Genomic DNA, 22,633 nt, shown 5'->3' with positions numbered 1-22,633 from the left:
CAAGTGATGTCTTTTTACAACTTCCCCTAGGAAACTGTGCCTATGCTCCATGTCAACAAATTGCTTCTCTGTTTTTCAGACAAAATATTTCCTTTCTAAATATCATCTCTACTCTGTTTTTTCCATGTCCATGTTTTTTCCTTGAATCTGCCACTTAAAACCTTCTTGGCTCCCTCTGTCTAAATGGACAGCCTGTGTACAACACAACTGAGACAGGCACAGCAGGAGAGATGAGTGAGAGCTGGGGAAGACTGGAGAGTGTGAGTGGACATTAAAGAAATATTAAACGTTCTTTAAGAATTGATAGTATATCTTTTGTGCAGTTTATGCTACACCATTAATGTACCGAAGGAATATCTAAATCAGGAAAAAAAAAAATTGCCATAAATAGTTAATTTCATAGCAAAGTGCTAATTACCTTTCTCGAACGAACTCTGCCATTTCTTTCTGCATTTGTTTCCCTTTAAGTTGCTTTTGAAGAAGAATTTCAAATCCCGACACTGTATTGTTCCCTTGTGAATCCTTCTTATCAGCCTGGAAGGGAAAAGGACGTTCAAGAAAAAGATATGGGTATCAAAACCACAGACACACAGTTCCCAGTGGCAACTGCCCAAGCAGTCCAAGCAACAGGCAGCAACAGTGTCCGAAGAGCTCTCCTCTGATAAACAACCTCAGCCCCTCTCAGAGGAACAGTCCAACACTTTGTCTTTCCCCCTTCTCTTATTCCTTTTTTTTATTAAAAAAATAAGTTTTACAGTTATCTTTAGCTAGCACAAGACTATGTTGGGGCCAAAGCAGCAGTCTTGCCTTCCCTTCTGCCCATGGCCTTTCATACCCGATAACATCCCTGGGCTGGCGTTGGCAAGCGTGAGCCCTGATGGCTCAGCCCTGCAAGGAGAAGAAGGGATCCTGGAACCAGCACAAGCGAACGGCTGGGGGAGAGGGGAAGACACTGCTGCTCTTTCCAAAGGTGACACAGCCCTAAATGACCTTTAATAGACTGTAAAGTTCAACCCTGATTTGCACTCAGAAAAATACAGCCAGCCTGCACAGATCTGCTGTAAAGCAGGGTAAAACAGCAACTTCTTCAACAGATGACTGCCATACATCCCATCTTTCACTGTTTGTTTCCTACACAGCCCTTTTCACCCCTTCCTCCACTGACTTCAGGGTTGCTACAAGGACCAACACAGTCTTCTCTCTGCTCCCTCTTTTCTCTCTCTCCTTTCTCTGCTTTCCCTGATTTCAGAATTTCATTTCCCATCCCCTTCCAACAAACAGGCTTAGAGAATGCTTCCCTAAGGACAATAGGTTTTGCTCCAATACCCTGGGTGCTGCACATTTGCACAGAGAAAAATGCCACATTAACCAAAGCAGGAGACTTGTAGGATGCCAGGCCAGGCACTGGGCAGCTGGGCACTACCAGCCTGAGACAACGGGAGGAGTGGAGTTGATCGAAGAAGGAGGCGAGTCATGGGCAGACCATGGATTACAAGGCTGAACAAGAGGAAAGTCCTGGGAGCGGATAAAAGCTTGCAGAAGAAAGGCAGCTTTAAGTGGAGTTTCACTGCGAGCGAGATGTGACAAAACCCAAGCAACCAAGCCGTGGCCGAGCCTAAATGGAAAGAACCAAGCAGGGCAGCAACTTCTGTAAGACACAGGCAAAAAATAAGCCTATATACCATTTCCAATTTATTGCTCGTTGGGATCAGAAGACTGGAAGAAACTGAAGAAACTTTGATGGTTTGGTAACGTGACCATTTGCAAGTATGTCAGTGTATTTTAGCAAGTTACTGCTATTAGTACTCACACCAACGCTGAGCACACACAAGGGGAAGTGCTGCTGTGCCTCCAACAGCTACATTTTTTTGTAAGTAAAACTTTTGTTTTAAAAAATGGAAATGCTTCAATAACTGATAACTGAAAACACATGTCAAATCCATAAAATCTTCATTGCTGAGGTAGTATTCCCTCCACCCCCCAAAAAAACAGTTTTCCAGTGGAAGATTTTTTCTATCAGCTCCACACTTGAAGGACTACTGTATCATTTTAATCTGATTCAGGATCCTGAAAGAAGAGCTAAGCAAAAGAGGGCACACACAGAAACACAGCCACTGGAGACTTCCCATGCTGAAGGCTACATTAAAACTACTCAATTTAAGAGCTACTAATGGGCCTGTCCTTCACAAACCTCATCCTTTAAAAAACTAATTTATCATGCATCCTTCAGAATATCCCGTGGGAGTGAGCTTTACAATTTAACACAAAGTTTGTAACTATCTGCTTGTTTTAAATGTGATACCCCCGGCTTCCTTGTGCATCCCTACCTCTCATGCTCTGGGAAACACTGAAATAATATTCCCTGCTAGCCACCTCACTATCCCTCCTCCCGCCACACAGTTCTTTTGGCTGAGGTATTTTGAGATGTCTAGTTTGTCCTACATCCTCCCCATTTCCTGACCAAGACCATCTCCTGACAGCTGACCATGCCTTTCTGGACACTCTTCTGATGATCACCCATATCTGAGACTGGTTAGATGGTTTCCACCTGATCTTCACTGGCTTCCTCAGTCTCCCTGGTGCTGCCCTAATGCACTGCATTTCAGCCCAAATTGTCCTTTACTTTGTACCACAAATCAAGCTGTTTGTTCCACTTTTTCGGAAGCTCAGGAGCTGCAATATGGCATGTGGCTGGCTGCCTACTTACCCAGAAATAATCACAGTAGCTCCACTCCGAAGGTTTCAGTAACTGCTGCTCTGGCATTACGTCAGGGTGGGGGAAAGTCACACAGTTTATCTGTAAAAAAAAGCAAAAGAGAGTTAGAAGGTAATGAAATTTAGCTGTTGATGCAAATGAAAGGTTATATACATGCACCTCCAATCAGAAAATCCACAGTGAACGCATGTCAGTGAAGAAAAATGGGTTGTTGCATGGAAACAGCAGCTAAGTATTCCCAGAAAGCTCCTCTGAGCAAGCACGAGTGTCGGCTCAGAGGAAAATAAACTACCCATTCCACATGAGGAAAATCTGCTTGATTTGGAAAGTGCCATACAGGGAGTCCTCCTAGATCCCTCACAAACTGTGGTAAAAATCCTGACGTGAAACACCCTGAGCACGCACTGAACGCAGAAATACCGTGAGCAGCAGAGAGCACTGAGGGCATTATCGGCCTATCTCATGAGAAAATCTTGGCTATGCTAGTCTCTCACAGGATTACAAAAAAAGGTGTTATTTTTTCAGGGCACAGCCCTTCCATCTATCCCAGAGACCTTTTCAGATAAAAGTGATGCTCCCTGCAAAAAGGAACAGGGGCTCTCTAAAGTCAGCTAGCCTTCAGTGTGCAAAAACCACAACAATTTGTGAGACAGGACTCATCACACAGTCATTAAACAAAAGCATAAAAAAGTACAAGTGCTCATTAAGTTATCGCAGTAGAAAATGTGGCCTGATAAAAGCACAGTGGAAGCAAAGTGTGACAGCTACTGCACAAGGTGCTGCAGCGTAACTCTGGGTGCAGTTAAGCCCTACAGGGGAAGCATCAGCAAGAGTCAGAGCTCGCTGCCAGTACATAATGCTTGCCTAAAATTTCTGCTGGGCAGGTACGCTAAAAGCAGTCCTTCTTATTGTACCCGCAGGTTCACTGGACACTAAGAGTATTTGTGTATTAATCAAGGAACCAACAGAAGTTGAGGATGGAAGACTAACAAAGGTAACTGTATGGGTTTGGGGTTTTTTTGGATCAGTTAACGTTCACAGGAAATCCAAACCCAAAGCTGTGGGCAGGGTCAGCACAGCTGCATGGGCAGACCTGAAGGTAGTGCTTACACGGGGTCACTCTGCCTTTGGGCTATTCAGAGAGGATCAAAAAGGACACAGCAACATGCTGCAAAGTGCTGACACAGTGTAAACCCCCCATGCCAGAGCAATGCAGACAAAGCCTTCAGCTGATACAATGCTGTTCCTACAAACCCACACTGGCTCTGCTGCTGTCTGCCCATGCTAGCTTCAGTGGCTGTCCCGTATGTAACGAAGAGCTTTCTCCACCCCTCTTCTCCACAAAAATCACCCCGCCCAGAGCTTGCCAAGTCCTTTTCAAACCAGGCTGAGGACCCTGTACCTACAGTGTCTTCGGCTGTCACCTCAGCTAGACCCTAAACCATCCGTCTTCCCTCCCAGCTCCCATCAGGCTTCAAGCTGATCTGCAGGAGGCCAGAGACCAGGTCTCTCACTTCACTGTCACTTTGCAGGCAGCAGCCACGCACTGGTGAGCCTGCATCTCCAGCGAGAGCCAGCCTCCACCAGCAACATAGTCCGAACAACACACAACAGAAGCTGCTGAAACACCTCCCCATTCCCTCACATTCTCCATCAGAAGTGCCACGCATTAGGAGTTATAAAACATCAGCTCAGTACAGAGCAGAACGGCCATGCAACAACAAAGGTGCCGGTGCTCACCCTCGCCCGGGCGCCCCGCACCCGTGGGGTGTCAGGGGACGTGCCAGTGTAGTCGCACTCAGCTGGGCTTGCCCATGCTGCAGCGATGGGCCCCTGCGTTACCCCAGGCTGGCCTCTGTCACTACTGCGGCCTCCAGCACAAAGCCCCTCCATGAGGGACGTTTCACTGAGGACACCTTCTGCCTCTGCTAAAGTTTTCCCCTCCTGCCTCTTCCCTGTCAGCTCAGTTACCTCAGTACAGCACAAGCCCATCTTGCCCTGATTTTTGGTTAGAATCATAGAAGCACAGAATCATTAAGGTTGGAAAAGACCATTAAGATCATTGAGTCCAACCATTAACCAAGCACTACGAAGTCCACCACTAAACCATGTCCTCAAGCACCACGTCTACCCTTCTTTTAAATACCTCCAGGGATGGAGACTCAGCCCCTGCCCTGGGCAGCCTGTGCCAGGGCCTGACAGCCCTTTCGGTGAAGAAGTTTTTTCTAATACCCAACCCAACCCTGCCCTGGCGCAGCTTGAGGCCGTTCCCTCTCGTCCCATCGCTTGTTCCTGGGGAGCAGAGACCGACCCCCCCGGCTCCAGCCTCCTTTCAGGCCGCTGCAGAGAGCGATGAGGGCTCCCCTCAGCCTCCTCTTCTCCAGGCTGAGCCCCCCCAGCTCCCCCAGCCGCTCCTCCCCAGCCTTGTGCTCCAGCCCCTGCCCCAGCCTCGCTGCCCTGCTCTGGCCACGCTCCAGCCCCTCCATGGCCGCCTTGGGGTGCGGGGCCCAGCGCTGAGCACAGTACTCGAGGTGCGGCCTCACCAGTGGCCAGTACAGGGGCACTATCACCTCCCTGGTCCTGCTGGCCACACTGTTCCTGATACAGGTTAGGTAGGTTGGGTTACCTTCCCTTCTCCATTCAGGGATTACCAGATCTAAAAGCCTGTGAGCAGATCCCATCATCTGCTGGAAGCAGCCCCAACCTCTCCTCGCAGCCAGCAGGGGTGAGCAGGGCTGTTCGTGGGCAGTGCAAAGCTCCAGTGCGAGGGGCTGCCAGCGTGCCCTGGCTCAGCACCCTGTCAGGAGACTCCTCTTGCCCCCGCCCGGAAGCTTCACAACTGATCAGCCCAAATGTCTTAAAAATACTGGCTAGAAACCTTAAGCCAAATTGCTGCTTTCAGACAGCGTCCAACAAGCACCGCCCTGGAGCAGTGCTAGACGGGCGCACAAGGGCAGACAGAGAAAAGGCTCCGCTTTGCTTCACAGTTCACCAAATCCCATGCCACTGCTGATCACGGGCTGCGCTGGTACCTGGGCATGTCTCTGCACTGTCAGAGCCACGCACTATTTCTCAAATAACACAATATATTGTAGTTTCGCCTTACAAATATGATGGCCTCAGAACCCGCACACAATTGCTCTGCCACGTATCATAGCAGGCCAACTGCTTCCCGTGAGTGAGCAACACTGCAGCTCACTCTCCCAGAGCAGGGGAGATACGGGAAACAAAGCATTGTCAGCAATGACAATGTTATAGGTAACCACGTGAAGGTATGCAGTGTCAAGACAGGTTTAAACAGCTTCTGGCTTTGAGGATTTCTGGGTTTGATGCCACATTTCACACTCACTGAATAAAAATTTGGATGACAGCCACAGGTCACCAGCCCTTCCAGCCCCTCCAGCCTCCCCTGCCCCTCCAGCCTCTACAGCATCTCCAACCCCCCCCAGCAACTCCAGCCCCTCCAGCATCTCCATCCCCAGAAGCCCCTCCAGCCTCTCCACCCTGGCAGCAAGCACTGAACACTGCCCTGTGCACAGCTACGGCGAGTGCTGACACAACACCTGATGGGCGTCCAGGACAAGGTGCTGCCTCTTGAGAGCACGCTGCCAAGCTACAGGAACTCGGGATTTAGCTCAAGTTAAAAATAGTTAGCAGCAGAAGGCAAAAGAGGTAAAGAGACTGCATGCAAGTTTTAGGGATGCTGGAAACAATTCACATCTCTACATCAGGAGCCCCAATACTGGGGAGAAAGGTGAAGCTACTCTGGTTTCCACCTATCCTCTTACTGGTGGTCTTGCAGAGAATGGCTAGAAGGTCCCCTGTGGAAACACACTGCTGAGTGGAGTTCTGCATTGCCCAACACAACTTATTTCAACTGAGAAAGGACCAAATGCTTCCCATGAAGACAGCAGTGTTTTCAAGGAAGATTTCTAGGGCCCAACTTTGTCACACTGGATAATGAGAAGGGGGGAAACAGGTACCTCCTCAGCGTATTTTGCAGCCTTTACCAGAAGACGGGGCATCACCACACTGCCCACCAGGACACAGCGGTGACGTGCAGCAGGGAGCACATACAGTGGCACACGAGTTGTTCCCTGCAGCTTAAAAATCTGCAAAGGGAAACTGCAAGGGAAACTCATATTCCCTGCTAAAAACGGCACCTGTTTCACAAAAACTAAATCTGTGTCAGTTGGAAGCTGCTTATTAACTTCAAGACTCTCCGTTAATTAACTAATATCCTGAAGAAATAAACAGAGTCACTGGAAATGCCCACGCTCAGACTGGTGAAAGTGTCCCACTGCGATGGACCGAACACACTGCACCCGGTCCGCGCATGCAGCAGGAAGAGGGGCAGTGAGTACACACGGCAAGAGGTGATGAGAGCAGGGCTAATTCGCATGTTCCTCAACAAGTATCATCAGACTCAAAGTTTTATGAATAAATCAAATATTCCTCCCTTCTCAGAAGCTTATACTTAATTGTCTAGAAACGATGCTGACTTGTCTGGAAAAAGTCATGAGGTCATTTGGGTCTAGTATCACATTTAAAAAGAAACTGGTGTCAGAATTTTAAAAATAAAATGCAGAAACTTTTTCAGTCTTAAAAAAAAAAAGGATTATTTGTGTGGCAAACAGAACTTAACAGAATTTACAGTTTTCTACAGAAAGTGCCGGAGGGGGCATGAAAATTTTCAAAACTCTAGAAATATTACTAAAAATTATATACGACCACATAGGAAATCCTGTGACTCATTCTTTCCTTTCATCACCACAGGCTTCTCATACTTAAACAAGAGCTCTTGGATCTGTATTTCCGAACATTTCTAAGGCCTCTCAGGGTTTCCCAGCAGGGAGGGGAACACCGGGCTGGCAATGAGCAGGACATGGCCACACGCCAGTAGCGGAGTGACCACATCTCGCTCCGCCCACAACCCTCCCTCTGAAATGCTCCTTTTCTTGTTTCTAAAATCAAAGACAGCGGAACAAAAGCACTCTGGTTCACCAGCTTAGTCCCACTGATGAGTTTTTTGACTAAAGAGAGACAGGGCATCTCGCGATGACGTCCTGATGTTTACCAGCGTTCAGTATGGGTCCCGCAGACAGCAACACCCCCTTCCCACGCGAGGGACCGCTGCTGCTCTCACTAACTGCGAAGGACCGCTGCTCTCACTAATCTCATCCCTGACAGCCCGTCAGGCTCTGTGCAAGGTCCAAATTCAAACAGGACAGACCATCGCAGTGCCAATCACTTTCAACAATGCTGACTAGCCAACAAGGCCTGAATAAAAGCGTGCAGAAGCTGACTATTACAGCTGTTATTGCCAGTAAGAAACAAAACAATTAAAACACATATCTCAGCTAATGATGGAGTCACAGAAGTTTAAGAGGAAACAAGGCATTATGACCCGCATGTTCACACAGGCCCCACTGGGACAGCCGAGGTGATAATCAGCCTCACCATGACATTAAGGCCTCATCCAGCCTCTTCGCTAATAGAAATAATGGCTGCTGTCAGCTTGCAACAAAGCAAAGTTAATGAGAAGACACCAGTAAGGCGTACTCCAAGCGTAAGCTAAGCAAACATGCCAGAGGACAGCAGCCTGTTCTTCCAGCTGCCGCTGGACACGAGTGGCACCATAAAACCTGCGTGAGGGAGCCACTGGATCGCCAAGGGCAGAAGGTACGGTCAGAGCAGACTTGCTGTGAAAAACACGGTGACAACAAAGCTCGGGAGGGAGAGAAAAACCAGGCAAGCAACAAATACTGATGCATTTCTCTTGACAAGCCTGCTGTGTACCAAACTCAATAAAGAAATTACAACACTTTTGCCCGTATACTGATCATGAGCAAAAGCCATTATACTCTTAGCAGCTAAATACTCCAGCTCGTATTTTACACGAGTACATCGGCAGCGATGGCAAAATGAGCTGTTTATGCTGTAGATGACTCTTGATTATGTCTGAGATGCAAAAGGGTGACAGAAAAGTCACAGGGAGGCAGGTGAGCGCACAGGATTTCTACAATAGCAGTGTGCACCGGCGCAGGAAACTGTTGTGTCGGACGTGCACGTTCATTTCATGGATTTCAAAGTCCTCTGGAGGCTTTGAAGTTGGTACCAGCACTCACCAGTAAATGGGACATTGCCATGCAACATGAGTAAAACAAGAATAATTTGATCAAGGCTTAGATAATCAACTACATGTTTATTACATAAGACACTATATAAATAAATGAGCAGACAGTGGGTGAGCTTACTGCGCCATGCTAAAGTGACTGAAGCGCGGCAACGTTCTTGCTTGTCTAACTTAAAAATGCCAATTATTTTTTCTGATTTCTGCACTTTCACAGCACCTTAAACACTGCACCGCTGTGCCAGATTGCCTGGCTTCAGTTTCTGCTTTACAATTTCAGCTGAGAACCAAAAAGTACAACAGCCAACTCCACTAGATGTAATGAGTTCACCTGCCAAATGGGACTCTTTGGGCAAAACAGCCAAATGCAAAGGCTGGAGGCGATCTCAGAAGAGCTTAGGCACAGACAAAGGTTTGGACAGTTTTAACTCTACCCAGACAGGGAAGCTCACGAATGCCTAGACTGTGTCTAGGTAGCTTCAACATCAGGAGTTTGCATGTGGTTTGAGTGCTGGCAGGGTGATGCTGCAGCTACGGTAGGACAGAAGCGGAGAACAGACAACGCAAGTCCTGAACGTTAACAAAGTCAATTGATAGGCGTCTCTTTCAAAGGGAAGATTCTGCCAAAAGTGTTTAGGACCCCTCTTTATTTGGTCTGTCTGTAGAAAGGTCCGGAGATGATTCGGTCGGTGCATGCTGAAGCAGGGGATTTCTGACGGTTTCTGCCATGCAGTCAGCCCCAGGGCAGACCGGAGAATGGTGCTGAACATGCAGCCTCACCATGTTCATCACATTGTGTCAGACGCAGGGCACAGCAGCAGAAAATACCAAGTTGCTGCACGTAGGCTGCCCCTCTTCACATCTGCAGCACGTGTTCATGTATGTGTCCAACATATGCAATACAAATGCCAGCATTTCCCAAGTCGTGCAGTGTCTTGACAAGGCACTAGAGCATTCTTCAGGAAGAAACCCACGCTCAGAAATACCGTATCATCAGATAGGTTGCTTGCTCTTCAAGTGAGACACAGCTCTGTCCCTGAGTCGATATCCCCCTGTACCTTCTCCATTTAACTCTCCCTCACCTACGGTAAAGGAGCTTCAGCTCCCACAGGAACTCACGGCCAGAGAGAGAGCTCTTCAGGACTCAGACAGCAAACCATCCAGCCTAAAACTAATGAGTGCACCTTGAAACCCACTGCAAAATCAAAGCAGACCACAGACCTGCACTGCTGCTTCCGAAGTGTGCATCAATAATTTGTGCAAGCAGCAGTTTCATAACAGCCTCTGATATAACCCAGCAGGGGTTTCCCTGCCAAAGAAAACAGACAACACAGTGTTGGTCACATTCGTTTACCAAAGAGAAAACACCGTACTCTTCTTCTTGTTGGGTGCATATAGATGAGAAATGCTCCAGCTCCCACCTGCCTTCAGGATTTCCAGAAGCCACGCTTCTAAATGGCTCTTTGGATGCAGAGGAGGCAGATGCATTCCTAGGAAGATGGGAACGAACTCCCACCCTGTCTTCTGCTGAAAACAGTGAAACAGAGACAGCTAGGCTGCAGCCGCTGGTCATCACCTGATGTCCGCAGTTTGCGTATCACAGGATTTCAGTTTGGGGGCAGGTTTGCTGGATTGAGAGCCCCAAAGTTAATCACAAAATGCCCCTCTGCAAGAAGAGGTTCTGCCTGAGCACTGCTACAGACCAAGAGAAACCATCTGACAGCGAGCTAAGGACGTGCCCTGCAGCTCTGTTAACCAGAACATCCCAACATCAGCTTGAGTGGCGCTGAATAAATATAACCTCCTAGGAGACAGGGAAAATTTACATTGCTTTACAGTTTACACTCCGTATGAGAATGTTGTTTGGCACAATGCTTCCTTGACGCAGGCAATGGCTTGGAGCGAACAGCTGTTAAAATTAGCTTGGTTTTGTCTGTCTGATGCATCGTACTTGAAAGCTTCAGACTTCTGCTGGAGAAATGCACACCCAGTGACCCTGACATAACACACAACACTTTCTTGCTTTGCAGATGCTACCAGATGGCACACGGGCCAGCAAATATGACAGTGAAAACCATCCTCAGCGAACAACCCGAGTCCTCACCCCTGTAAGCAGCAAGTAATTCAGAAACACAAGCACTGTCACTCTTGTGCTGCACCCTGCACCCCAGCGCCAGCCGCCCCGGGACCACGCCTAGCCCCTCTGGACACGACGTTCAGCCCACGGTTCACTCCTGCCCCTCGACCCGATGGGCAGAGGCCACGTTAGGTGGCTCAGACACATTTGCAGCCTCAGCCACCGCGGCCCTGGAGGTCCTGCAGCTGATTCCCTAGGACATTTGCAAATCTGCCCAAACCAACAGATTTATACTTACTTCACGATATACCATCCTCTCAACACACTAATTAACAGTAACAACACATTTTTTCACTCATAACGACTGATTTTGATAACCAAGTAAAATGTTGAAGATATACATACTTTTTTTTTCCCCAAGAAAACTGTACCTACGTGGCAATGACTGACCTGTGCTGCAGACAGAGGCACCTGTACACGCTCCTTTCGAACCCTCATCCCTGTCACCAGAAACCCAGGGAAACGTGCCCACCAATGGATAACTCAACAGGCTGTGTGTGATAATGTAGACAGCAACCTCCTCCTCGTAGTAACAGTTAACAATGATGTATAACATTAAATTATTCCTTTTGTTCTCGTGGATTTTATACCCTGCCAATGCTTGCAGCGGTAAGCATGTTTATTGCCTCTCCTTTATCACTGCAATTCATTTATCTGCTTGTTTATCTTCTTTATTATTTCCTTTTAAATAAACCTTTCTATTCCCAGCCACTTTCATTAATCTATTTTGGTTTCCTTCCTGCTTTTAAACATCTGTCCTGCACTAAGGAGTCCAGAAGTGCAAACTGTGTCCCAGATGAGATCACCAGGCATACAAAAAATATTAAAGTCTGTAAACATGACACTGAGAACATCATAATTGAGTCAGCTATACTTAATTACTAATATTAAAAGCAAATGCAAGATTAACTTCATACTGAAACCTAAAATCTTTGCCTATACTTGCCATCGGAAATCTTCACTTGGGCACTCGGGCACAGAAAAATACCTTCTGACACCTCTTCGAGAGAAAAATGAAGATTCTGCGCCGGCAGGGCGATGGCCCAGCTCCTCAGTTTGTACTTCTCCAACCTTTCAGTGCTTCTCCAAACACAGAGGCTGTCGGGGGGGACGGTTACCAGACGAGGAAGTTTCCTCGGGACACCTGGTTCGCAGCCAGCATCTCTGGAGCAGGCGTGTTCCCTTTCCTCGGTCTGCCCTTACCTCCTGCTCATCCCACAACCACCAGAATCCAGGGGAAAATGACACTGGAATTCCGCCCAGGACGGAGCCTCCCGGGGCCCCTGACTTGGTAGCGTTTAAACACCAAAATTACCGGCGGTGGAGGCTCTGCCCGCCCGCCTCCCCCCGCCCCGCCGGCCGGGCGCCCGACAGCGCCCAGCGCGGAGCCCCCGCCGCCCGCCGGACTCACCGTCAGGCTGCTCTCCTTGCTCTGCCGTCGCGGCGCCGCCGGGGACCCCGGGGTCTGTGGAGACAAGCGGGGCGCACCGTCACGGCCGCTCTCGGAGCCCAGCATGGCGGGCGCTAGGCGGACCCCATGGCCCGGCGGCGCGGCTCCGCTCGGCGCGGCTCAGTTCGGCTCGGCGCGGCTCGGGGGGAGCTGGAGGCGGCGCCGCCGCCCGGCAGGGCCGCCTCCCCTCGCCGCCTCCCCTCGCCGCCGCCAGCCCGCGCGGCCAATGGCGGGCTGGGCCGGGCCGGGCCGGGCCGGGCCGGGCGGCGGAGCCCGCTCCCAGCCGGGCGAGGCGGGCCGCCGGTCCCACCGCCTGCCGGCCGAGCCCTCGGGGCGGCACCGGCCCGCCGCTCCGCCTCTCGCCCCCGCCGCGCCGGGCTGTGGGGGGTGGCCGGGGCCGAGCCGCGCCGCCGGGGAGGTGCGGTCCTGCCCCGGCCGCCCGCGGGCCGCCGGCTCGGAGCTGATCCGCAGCGTGCGAGTCCGCTGCCGGCAGCGGTCGCCGGGCTGTGCCGTGTCCCCTAGCCCCCTGTCCCCCAGCCCCGTGTCCCCCTGCCCTGGCGCCGCCTCCACAGCAGCCGCCGCGGAGACGAGCGGGCCCGGGGGAGCGGGGCGGGGAGCGCACCCGGCCGCAGCCCGAGCTCGGACGCGCGGCCGCAGCCGCGGCCGGGCCGCACGCCGGGGTTTCGCGGGGGGCCGCTGCCGGCCCGGCTCTGCCGCTGCCCCCTCTGCGCCGCGGTGACAACCTGAACGGGCAGCGTTTAGCTGCTTTCTAGGAAGCCGTAAACAAGGCCTGGCCCTGCGCCCAGCACAGCACAGCTCCGTGGTGTTCTCAGTTGTGGCTTTTTCCCCCTTGACCTGTTTCCAAGAAATATGGCTGAGCTTGCCTGAGGGCTCTTGCCAGCGTTTGTTTGCATGATGGCTGCTACCCAGGTCTAAGAAAGCATCGTGGAGAATGCCTGGACGCTGCTCTGCAGCAGGAGACAGCCTGTGCCAAGAACAGACAAGGAGGCAGTCAAGGCAAAGCAGCTTGGGATAGCCCAAGACAGGCCAGTCGGAGAAGGACTGGCCAAAGTGAGACTTGGAGGGTGTGGAGAACAGCTTCTTGCAACCAACAGTATACAGTCAGACGTTTTCCTTACTAAGGACTCCTCTGCAAAAGCAGCCACAGCTCCCAGGAAAACCAGGCTCCCAAGTGGGCGTGGACACAAGCTGCTCTCCGAATTAATGGCACCAGCAGCTAGTTATAGATTCAAATTAGTTATAGGTTCAAAGCAGGAATGAAGCCAGGACTTCCAATTTGGAAAAACCTGTAATAGAGGAGCAATGGAAAGAAAGTATCATGGAGGCTGTTGAACTGAATGAGACAAGGCATGAAAGGGATTTTTGTCAGTCTGATGGTTGAGTCAGCTGAGCAAACCAGTGCACGGCAGTGGACTCCCCGTGTATCTGAGATAGGAATTTGACCAAAAAGGTGGCTATAAACTTGAGTCAGACTCAGCACCGTAAAAATGGAAAGTGCCAAATGTTGTTACAAAGGAAGTTCTGGAGGAGTCACTTAATCTGACTTGTGTACCAAGCCAACTGCAAAAATACTGTGAATCAGATACCTTGAGAAATGAGATTTGTTGCACACAGATTAGCATAGCTTTTTTTAAACGAAGTCACAGCCTGCAAGTTTATTCAGGTTCTCTGATGGACTCACAGCAGACGCGTGGACAGGTGTGTCTCGTAATGCACTACATCAGTTCCTAAAACGCTTTTGACCCAGTTTAGGTGCCCACACGCTGTGCCTCCAGCCTGTGCAAGCAGCTGCAAGAAGCAGCACGGGGCAGTTAAGTGCAAGATGTTTGATGCGGATGTGGAAGGAACAGGGAGTCCAAAGCGCTGGACTGTATCATGGGAGATGCCATGAATCCACTGGTGGGGAAGCAAAGCCAGAAATGCTGACTTGGTTTAAGCAGCACACATGAGGGCAAGGCTGAAGGCCACTACCTAGGAGGCAGCGGGCGAGAAAGTGTATTGAGGCAGAGAGAGACAGTCAGCAGTCAACCCAAAATTTAGACCAAGGGAACACCAGAGGGACGCTGAGAGCAACAGGCAGCCCAGGTCAGCAGGGCAGCAGCACGCAAATCAAACATGCATTTCACTGGGAGCATTTAAGTAGTTGCACTGCAGAAGAACCTACCAGTTAATACAGAAATGGAGAACTCGGGTCCGGTACCACTGGGGGAAAAATGCCAGCGGGCAGGGAAGCACAACCCAACGGGAGTGCAACCCGCCTGCTGTTCACCTGGTGGTGTTTTGGCAGGGAGCAACGAGTTTCATGGGAGGAGCTGGAAGAGGGCCCTGTGCTGCATCTGCAGACCTGCGGGGAAGACTCTCCCAGGGCCATGAAGTGGTGCGAGAAAAAGTGCAGGGATATTTATTGAAAATTTGGACAAACAGGCAGGGGAGAATGGCTGTCCACGAGTCAGCATCTTGAACACTAGCCTGGGGTGACGAGATGGGTGAGGCACGGGCTATGTAAGGCACAGAGGAGCGCCTGTAAACAGACATGCAGGAATGGATGAAGTAATTGAGAAAAAAGTTTCGGACAAATTCTTTGTGAATACTGTCTTTGGGAGGGAAGGCTGAAGCTGCAAGAAAATACAATGAGATACAGACATGGGCAGATGTGCAGGTCTAGAAAGAGGACCGTGCTGGAGACAGGCCCAGGCTTCAGGCTGGAATGGTAGGAGGATTTGTAGGGTTGTTTGTTAATAGTGACTAAAGTGGCCTGGTGGATTTTTCAGAAAGCAGTGATAGGACAAAAAAAATCCAAAGTATCCTCGCGTTTTGTACTGTTTTACCAGTTGGACACAAAGACTAACTATTTGTGCTGGTTTTGGCTGGGATAGAGTTAATTTTATTTATAGTAGCTAGTATGGGGCTGTGTTTTGGATTTGTGCTGAAAACAGTGCTGATAACACGCTGATGGTTTCGTTCCTGCTGAGCAGTGCTGACACAGAGTCAAGGCCTTTTCTGCCCCTCCCCCCACCCCAGCAGCGAGCGGGCTGGGGGGCACAAGGAGCTGGGAGGGGACACGGCCGGGACAGCTGCCCCCAGCTGCCCAAAGGGACATCCCACACCATAGGGCGTCATGCTCAGCATATAGAGCTGGGGAAGAAGGGGGAAGGGGGGGGACACATTTGGAGTGGTGCCGTTTGTCTTCCCAAGTCACCGTTACGCATGATGGAGCCCTGCTTTCCTGGAGATGGCTGAGCACCTGCCTGCCGATGGGAAGGAGTGAATGAATTCCTTGTTTTGCTCTGCTTGCGTGTGTGGCTTTTGCTTTACTTATTAAACTGTCTTTATCTCAACCCACGAGTTTTCTCACTCTTCCAATTCTCTCCCCCATCCCACCAGGGGGGAGTGAGCGAGCGGCTGGGTGGTGCTTAGCTGCCGGCTGGGGTTAAACCACAACACTATTCTAGATGCAACAGATCTGTCTGATTTGACAGTTTCTAAAAGAAAATGTCTCTTGATCTCCTGTTCTGGGCAGGTTCCTAAACTACATAAGTGGAGACCCATTTATTCTTGGATACCACTATTTGGCTTTCTCCCCAGAACTTACCTGGGGGTCCCCACTGGCTTTCCGGAGGCTGATATGACCAGAGTCGAGCTGGTGTACCGGGGTCCCAGAGATGTGGTAGCCATTCACTGTAAGAACAGATGGAGAGTTAGCAGGCTTGCTGCCGGTAGCAAATGAATGATTGCATATTTTAAAAACTAATCACATAATTGAATATACAGATATAAATCATGGTGCCTTTTTTGAGTCACCAGTGTTCACTGCCTCCAGCCTAAGAAACTACAGATGCTTTTCCCCATCCTAACAGGCTGGCAATGGGATGTGTTAGCTCCAACCCAGAAAGACCCCAGAACCAAACTCTGCAGAAGCTCAGCCCACTCCACCCTCAGGATCCTGCAGCAGGCTCCTACCAGGAGTTACGACAGGAGTTACTGAGCTGCAAAGAGCCAAGAAAAACAGATCCCTAAACTCAAAACAGTTCCCATAGCACTGCTTGGTAAAACAATGTGTTTTAAAGAAGTAGGGTATGTAAAAAGCACTGGTTTAATGGAGATGGGCTTTTCATGTTAAGAAAGCAAGCCTTCTAAGATGTTTATGGTTCATGTACACAGCTGTAGGATGCTTTATTTTTGAAATATACTGAGCAAAGAATAATGCTCAAAGTAGCGTTAAACTAACCACATCACAAATCCTTTGGTCACAACAAAATGTGCAATCTTCAAGCATACTTCCCACTCAGCTGTGCCGATAGAGGGGCATCACTTCAAAAAAATTCTACGAAAAACATCCTCTAGACTGTATTATTTACAGTCAGCTGGCAGCAATGGCCTTTACATTTAACGCTTTTTATTCTTGAGTAATTTTTGCTTTGCTTTGTCTTTCTGCAGTACCTGAAGCTTTTCAGTACAGTTATGCAGCTGATTCTCTGTTACTTGATTCCCCGCAACTTCAAGTCAGGACAGAGGTGAAGTAGTCAACCCTGTAGCTACCACTTGCTAAAACCCTTCATTGTGCACATGTGCTCTATGTGAAAAACTACAGCCAGCCCGCGTTCCTCTGCACCTTTTGCTTGCCCTGCCCCGGCAGAAAGCAGGACCGGGAAAGGCAGCCCGTCCTTCCTTCCCAGAGCCGGCAGCCCCGCTGACTCGCTGGGCCACCATCTGCCTCCAAGGAAGGAACCATCCCAGCTCTGAGCAGCACTTCAGACAACCCGCCAGAAGATGCATCAGTAGGGAAACAGCAGGCGAGAACACGTATATATCAAAAGGGAAAGCCCTACCACGTTTACTCTGCTACACTCACATGACCGTGCACATTAAATATACATCCCATGTAATCACAGCATTTTTCTTTGCTCTGCTGAGTGGTAGCAAAGCAGAGTCACCCAGTGCAGTGGTCAGGCACAGCATCAAACAGTACCTGCAGAACTCTTCTGTGACACAGGGCTCTTTGGAGTCCCAGGCACACTGCTTGGCCGCTCCCAGGTCGTTTCTGTTGAAGAAAACATCAGTGTAAGGCTGATGGAGGTCTTGCACACACCAATTATGTCTATTACACATGTGCAAATGGGTCTGACCCTCAGTGTTCTCTGAACCAGGTTCTCGCCCTGTGAGGAGGGTGCCTGCACCTCCCTGCACTCCCCATCTCCTCCCAGCTCTCTGTGCTGTCGCTTCCCAGCCCCCGCTCCCTTGGCAGCCAGCTGGGATGGGTGGGAACAGAGCAGACTGGGAGCTGCATCACTGGTTCTTCCAGTACAGGTCTGCCCCAGGGCCGCGCTCAAGAAAGCAGGGATACAGCTGTACACACAGATCACTGCCTGTAATCTGCACAGATGGCATTTCCAGGTGTAGTTAGATCAAGCCCAGCATGGGGTCCTACCTGCAGCCCACTGTGGACAGGGAGCTGCAGCACAGCCAGTCGTGGCCCTTACCCTGGGAACAGGGACCAAGTGGTGGCAGTGCCTTTGCTCCTGCTCTCCGCATGAGAGGCAGCTCTGAATGACTCAAAGATGTGGTTTTAGTGACATATGCACAGACCATAGCATTTTTTTCCCCTCAAAAAAACTATTTCCCTGGCAAATATCCTTTTTTCCGCTCGGGTCCTTTAGCAGCTGGGATATGCACATGTATGTCACACCAGTTTTGATACTCAAAAGACTGCTGCTGCTTCTCCCCTCTCAGTTTCCTCTGTAGTTTAACCATTTTCCTCATTTTCTCAGCAAATGGAAAATTATTTTTGACCACATGCTAAATACAGAAGATTTAATTGCAAAACTTTGTAAAAGTTGCAAACAGCAGACAGTGGAGTTAGAACAGCAACTTCTGGAGAAGTCTAGCTAGAAAGCCCAAGCCACCAGTCCTTTTGAATAAACATATTGTACCAAACCAAATAAACAATACTGACCGCCTGCCAATATCAAATAAGAAAATAAGCAAGCTAGAGTAATCAAGTCTAAGGACTACTTTGGCCACTTCATTTGAAACTGTCATTCCCAAAATCCCAACCAACAGCCATCCAAGCCTGCCAGAGCCTGAAATCCTGCATCTCTCTCTGTTTTGGATGAACGTGGTCAAGCAGTAACAGGGCAGGAGTGGCTGAGAGAGCTCCTGGCTGGAACAGCTTAGGGGCTGGCAGTCAGCACGTCCATCGGGGCAGGTAAGGCCTCCTCTCCGGGATGAGTGCTTATCTGAGCAACGGAACGCTAACGTGCTTTAAGAAGCAGAAAAGGCCTACTGGGTAAAGAACGGAGTACTGCTTTATCTGTCTTTATATATACATTCATGCACATATCTACACATACAGGTGTCCTCAAGGGTTGCGCTAGGTTCCTTATTTCAGGAAAGCACTGAGGATTACAGATCCCAAACGGGGGACGGTGCCATCCCCTGCACCTGCGATGCCCAGACCCTCCAGACACATGCCCTGCTTCCTGCCTCCCCGTCTCTCCTCTCCTCCCTGAGCCACAGCACACTTTTGCTTGCAAAGAAAAATACTTTGAGCTTTTTTTTTCCTTGCAAGTGCAAAACCTGGTGGACTAGAAGCTTTGATGAATCACAGGGCAATATTTAAATTTTACTTGGCTTTTTGTGAATTGGGTAGTAAGTTAATAAATTCCACACCAGGTCAATAAGGAAGAATTGGAATGTGTTTCAACTAAACAGAAGGAAAATCAAATGCTAAGAGTTGTCTTTTATGAGTCAGCTTGTCTTGGCTTAAAATACACAAGTGCATGGTTAAATAAAGACAAATTCTTATTTACATTTATTGTAACACAAAGGTAAACAATAGAATATGCTACCCATGCTTCTGGTAGATTTTTTTTCTAATGTAAATTGTTGATTAATGAATAACAGAAGTGAGTTGACTTGAAGACAAGTGTTTTAAAGAATGGCTTTTGGAGATCTGTGTGGAGGGGCTGTGATGTCCACTCTTGATACGCCCAAGCGCCATCAGCAGGGTACCGTGGTTTCGTCAGAACTCACTTTGACATGGGCAGTAAAAACAGCTGCCTTCCTATTCGGCTTGAGTTTTTTTACACAAGCATACCTGTCTGCAATATTTTTGCATTTGTGAGACCGTACAGAGGAATATACCTAAAAACCTATATATTTGAAATTTAATTAATTGGTTAAAATTACCAGCTGCTTCTTGTAACTGGTCTCTGCTTTGCCCGCTAGCTGCTGTGGAGCTGGTGCAAAGTACCTAATTCTTCCCCTCTGCCATACAGACTGCCCAGATGCACAACTTGAGGGCAGAAATTTTACACGTGGAAGAGCAGTGCCCGGTGGTTAGCATATTTGTGAATACAATTCAAAACATTCAGTGTCTTGACAAATTTTCTAAAATAAAGTGATTGTGGAGTTAGGCACACTGAAAAATAAAGCAAAAAAATGCTATAAAGATGCATAAGATAGAAATAACATCTTTTATTGGATAGGAAATGAAAAGAACAAGAATGTTTTTAACCCCATTTATTTTGAGTGCTAGGAGGAAAAAAAAACCAACCACTTCTGTGCACAGAGTAGCAGAGGGATTACTGTGGCAGCCCAAGTTGGGATAGGAACTCACCTCCCTCAGGACTGCCCTGCTGTAATGCCATCTGCTGGAAGCAACTAAATTTACTCATCCTGTAACATTAAAATTTCTCTGCAGCTCAGTCACGGTTAGAAGTGAACGGGGGGTGGGGGGGTGGGGGGGGTGGGTATGATTTCTTCCACAACTAGAAAAAACTAGAAAAGGCTGGGTGAGAGGTAACACCCTGTTTGATATAGCCAAGACAAGAGCCTCGTGTTGGAGTACCAAATGCAGCCTTTGATGCTGGTGCTTGCAAAATCTGAAGACTAGTTGTAACCTTGTGGTAAAACAATGATCACTGCTATTAGGAACAGATTCAACATCGGACAAGATTTTATATACCACCCAATTTTCCAGAGAGGATGTTGGAGACAAGCTAAAGCCTCTCACTCCATGAGAGCATAATTTAGCACTGGCAGAACAACACTGACAAGTTCTGTCCTCCCTTATCAGCCACATGTTAGTTATTCCATTTAGCCAACGAGGGGAAGGGATAATCAGTAGTTTCCTTGTCACTCTCTGGACTGTGCAGGAGGTCTCTGAACAGAAAGAAGTCCTGCAGCCCCGGGAGATAACGGGAAATTCGCTACTAAACAGCAAGGCAGTAGAAAGCCACTTGTTCAAACTGAAATGATGTAATGAGAGGAAAAATAGGTACAAGACCCAAGTGATAGGTGCCAACAGAACCAAAGAGGGTTTTCACAGGCGTGGTTAAACATTTCCTCCCAAAGGAACGCGGAAACCTGTGGTGTTTGGGGCAAGAAAGTTCACTTTGCATCTGTTTGTTTGGCAGAATGAGAAGTGACATGATGTGCCCGGCCTTTGGAGAGCCACACACTCCGGGACCTCATGTTAGTCAAGACACAGCTTCTGAGCAGGTCCCAGTGCAGACAGCTTTTGGGATCAAAGCGTAGCAGCTGAAGAAGGAATTTTGTGTCCATGAATCCAGTAGCACTCAGGTCAAAGCAGCTGCTTCCCAGTCTGAACATACAACATCAGCCAAACATCAGGGCTTTAAGGTCTAGTATGATCCCTCCTGAGGGTACTTATATTGCTTTCAGGAATGGATTTAGTCCCTCTGCATGGTGTCATCTCTAGTGCTATTTTAGGAGCTAAATGCTCCATAGTTTCATTGGCCAAACTACGAGAACAGGGCAGAGCAAGCCAGAGGACTTCTGGGTCTGCTTACTGTGCAGAAACTTTCCCTGGTCTTAAGGATCTGCAGCAGCTACAACGTGTCACCCAACTGCTAGTGCTATCTCATGTCTTTATAAATAGGTTTGGAGTTTGTTTTGGTTTTAATAGCAATAAATCTGTAATGCTGAGCAGCTCCAAACTGAGTTTCTGTCCTGAATAACATGAAGCTGTGCAGGCTGCACAGGTCACTCTGACATGGATGAAGAACAGCAACAGAACAGGTCCCCCCTCCTCAATGACACAAGAAGAAGCCCTGCAAGCTTCTCCCAAACTGTTCCTGAAAACATGCAGAATTAGAAGTGATATTCACAGTAGGGTAGAACAGGCCCCACAGTCTTACCTCATCTTTTTTGGATTCACTTTGCTCTAACCAATGGCATGCAGTAATCACCCATATGTGCAGACAGTTTGTGAACCTCCTAGCCTTCCTTTGCTGCTCCGCTGCATCTCCATAGGCTTTCAGCAAGGTTTGCTGCCTGTCCATGGCTCCTCAAAGTGCAAAGATTGGTTGGACCTGTGAGTCGAAGGGCATGCGAACAGCCCTGCTTTGGAAACAGGTGTCCTTTAACAGCACAATACTGCGCTCCCCAGTCCAAACCTCCAGGCTGCCTGAAGCCACCACGCTCCAGCTGGCTCTGCTGGAAGCAAACCTCACCTCGCCAGCCGACAACAAAGTGCTGTCAGTGCTCTCGCACCTCATCTCCCATTTCTTACTAAGATCTTCCCCATATTTGTGATGAATCAGAAAGGGTTTCATGGCACTTCATTTCTTGATATCGTGTGTGGGAGAAAACAGCCCAAAGGAGAGGCAGGGGGAGTGTGTGGGTTTGTGCACGTAAGGAAACCACTTGCAATGCCTTGAGACTGGAGTAAGCCATTCAAAACTTTAGAAGCAGAAGGAGTGGGTGAATGAGAGTACAATTAAAATGTTTTCCTCCTGTTCCGTAGAGGACATGTAGCACAAGGAGATTTTGTTTCACTGGAGTGAGGAGGTCTCACCTCTGCGTCAGTTCACAGAACTGACTCCAAGCCAGGAGGAACCATCCTGGCTCTCCCCTCCTGGCCTCCTGCAGACCAGAGCCTGAGGACTCTCCTGATTCGTCACAGCAGCTCGTTCATCTTTGCGCTCCAACGTTTTGGTCCAGTGAGCCCTGCAGTACTGAAACCAGGTCACCTATAGCAACATCAGCTCAAAAGGCCCAATCAATCAGCCCATGCACAAGCCTCTGAACTGCAACATGGTCCTCTACACGGTGTCTTCTCATTGCATTGCGAGGTCACACTCCTCCGTGGGCCTCCCAGGACCCTGGCCGTTACTTCCATCCTCATGCCTAATGAAAAGAGACACAAAAAGC

The 22,633-nt window shown here is 49.1% G+C and overlaps 1 protein-coding gene across 3 annotated transcripts in view; it reads right to left on the bottom strand.

Annotated features, from left to right (window-relative positions):
* GAS7 (growth arrest specific 7) overlaps positions 1–22,633 on the bottom strand; it is a 107,708-nt gene that overhangs the window by 29,078 nt on the left and 55,997 nt on the right. For 2 of the 3 annotated variants that reach the window (XM_082326923.1, XM_082326925.1), the window contains exons 3-7: positions 17,427–17,498; positions 16,050–16,135; positions 12,398–12,451; positions 2,708–2,797; positions 419–534 (exon numbers count right to left, since the gene is read on the bottom strand). In XM_082326923.1, the coding sequence (XP_082183049.1) occupies positions 419–534; positions 2,708–2,797; positions 12,398–12,451; positions 16,050–16,135; positions 17,427–17,498 (418 nt within the window). The remainder of the gene's footprint in view (positions 1–418; positions 535–2,707; positions 2,798–12,397; positions 12,452–16,049; positions 16,136–17,426; positions 17,499–22,633) is intronic. The other variant, XM_082326924.1, reaches the window with a different exon arrangement.

Source organism: Platalea leucorodia (genome assembly GCF_965183815.1).
Source record: "Platalea leucorodia genome assembly, chromosome: 14".
Classification (NCBI taxonomy): domain Eukaryota; kingdom Metazoa; phylum Chordata; class Aves; order Pelecaniformes; family Threskiornithidae; genus Platalea; species Platalea leucorodia.
The sequence above is the reverse complement of the archived record's forward strand: the minus strand, read 5'-3'. Positions and strand labels throughout refer to the sequence as shown.